Consider the following 2,514-nt stretch of genomic DNA (forward strand, 5'->3'; position numbering starts at 1 on the left):
AAATAATCTTTTAAGTAGTTAATCAAATCTAAAAACTAATCATCAATTTATTTACTAAAGATTAAGTTATTTCATTAGATAAGATAAGATAAGATTAAATTAGATTAATAAAATTCAAAATTCATGTCTAACTTATCTAACTACAAATCTACGATTTCCCCTTTCCTCTATAAATTAACCTTAATAGCCTCCTTAATCATCTAATAATTTCAACATTAAGCCTCTTATTCCGATAACAAAAAATAACTCTATTCTCCAAATTTGTTAAGTGCTATATTTTTCTACTCAAAGGACATGGATCCACCACTTTGTGCCAATGGTTGCGGCTTCTATGGTTCTGCTGCCAACAACAATCTTTGCTCAAAGTGTTACAAAGATCACATCAAACAAACCTTCATCATCATGGAATCACAAAGCAATAATAATAATAATAATAATAATAATAATAATAATAATAATAATGGAACATTATTAGATGATACCAAATCTCATCATGACCAACAATTAACTGATGTGTTTGAAAGATTTACCAAAGACTTTGGTGCAACCATTGATGATATTTCTACCAACAACAACAACAATGAAACGAAGAAAAGGTGCAAGAAGTGCAATAAAAAAGTTGGATTAACAGGGTTTGAGTGTCGATGTGGAGATTTGTTTTGTGGAAAGCATAGGTATCCAGAAGTTCATGAATGTGAATTCAATTTTAAGGATATTGGTCGCAACATTTTGGCAAAACAGAACCCTCTTTGCATTCGTGATAAGTTAGATAAAAGAATTTAGGATGTTTATTGAATTATTTTTCTTTTTAGTAAAGATTTTTGTTATAATGTTTTATAAATTCTTTATAAATTCATCATACCCTTCTTTGTTTCGTCTTATTATTATTATTATTATTATTATTATTATTATTATTAAGTAGTGATTATATGATAAGGAGCAGTAGTACTATACTATAATACTAGGCTTTTTCTTAAATTAAATAAAAAAATTTGGATTTTATTAGCTAGACAATGAAAAATTTGAACAACGTGAACAATGGATTGATTTTTTAACAACTGAAAATTAAAAAATAAAATCACTCCAAATCAAGTTTAAAAAAAATCCTTTTAACTCTACCATTGGAAATTTTAACTATCGCCTCTCCCTTTTAACTCTAATTACACTCCCTTCTAATCCAACTCCCCTCCCAACTCTCGCCATCTCCTGTCGTCACCAACCTCGAGTGCTGTATTAAGAACAAACATCCCATTTGCATGAAGAACAAACATCCCATTTACATTAAGGGATACTCCCACGCGTAAATGTCTTTTTTGTAAAGACGCTTATGTGTTGCATTATTATTGGACGTATTAATGAATCGATTATTTTTTAATTTCTTAAAAAATTAGAATAAAACTGATTTTTTTTATAACAATAACAATAAATCTATTTTTTCTTTTAGAAATTTGATTGTATTTTTAAATTTTTAGGGATTTAAATGTCCACAAAACAAGAAGTTAGGGATATATTTGACTTTTTATAAAAAAAATTAAAAATATTCGGTTTAGATTGTGTAATTCGATCGGATCAAATCGGGTCTAATAATTATAATGCTGACAATTGGGTTTATTATTGTTGCTATAATAAACCGATTTCGTTCTGGTTTATTAAAAAATAAATTATTAACCGATTTAATAAAGATGTCCAATAATAATATGACACATGTAAATGTCTTTAAAAAAATTTGTATCTTTATTAAAATGGTCTTCTTACATTAAACACAAACATTTCATCTATACGAAGAACAAACATCCCATTTACATTAAGAATAAACATCTTATTTGTATGAAAAACAAACATCCACATGCTTGTATAAAATTTCCACTGCATACCTTCTCACTGCACGTCTAGCATGTTGTGGTAGAACTGTGAGGCGTTGTGAGGTTCATGGCGAAGATGGCGGAGGAAGAAAGGAAGGAAGAAGCGAGAACCGCCATAAAATCTTGCGGTCGAAGCCATGGAAGGCGAGAACCGAGAGAAGATTCTGCATGGCTTTAAACAATACGTTAACGTCGAAGTGTTGTCATTGTTGTCAATGGTGGTGGTGAATTGCAACAGTAAAAACGGGGCTGCGAAGGTGCACGCTTGGCATGCGGATAGGCAGTACTCATTGGCCAAAGTTCGCCATACCCCTCAGCGAAATTCAAAGCATCTCTGTGCCTCCGTATTGGGAAGAACATATACTATAATTAAAACTCTTAATTGAAAAAAAATCTAATTTGATTTGAGCGAGAAGAAAAGTTGCGAAGTTGAATACTACTAGATAGTACAGATTACAAACGACAAGCATGACATGGCTTTTTTAATACTGTCCGGCAACAACGACAATGACATTATTATTCTCTCCATCTAACGAGTACACATAAACAAGTTATATTTAAAAATGGCATTATATTTTTGAACTTTTATATTAATTTTTTAAAATAGATAAAAACTAGAAAAAAGAGATAAAATTATATTATTTGTTCAATT

The 2,514-nt window shown here is 30.0% G+C and overlaps 1 protein-coding gene across 1 annotated transcript; it reads left to right on the forward strand.

Annotated features, from left to right (window-relative positions):
* Positions 1–294: 294 nt before the first annotated feature.
* LOC112717899 (zinc finger A20 and AN1 domain-containing stress-associated protein 9-like) lies at positions 295–783 on the forward strand. Its single transcript, XM_029289422.1, has 2 exons — positions 295–415; positions 536–783. The coding sequence occupies exons 1-2, from the start codon at positions 295–297 to the stop codon at positions 781–783; spliced, it is 369 nt and encodes a 122-aa protein (XP_029145255.1).
* Positions 784–2,514: the final 1,731 nt, after the last annotated feature.

The sequence above is a fragment of the Arachis hypogaea genome, chromosome 10 (genome assembly GCF_003086295.3).
Source record: "Arachis hypogaea cultivar Tifrunner chromosome 10, arahy.Tifrunner.gnm2.J5K5, whole genome shotgun sequence".
Lineage (NCBI taxonomy): Eukaryota > Viridiplantae > Streptophyta > Magnoliopsida > Fabales > Fabaceae > Arachis > Arachis hypogaea.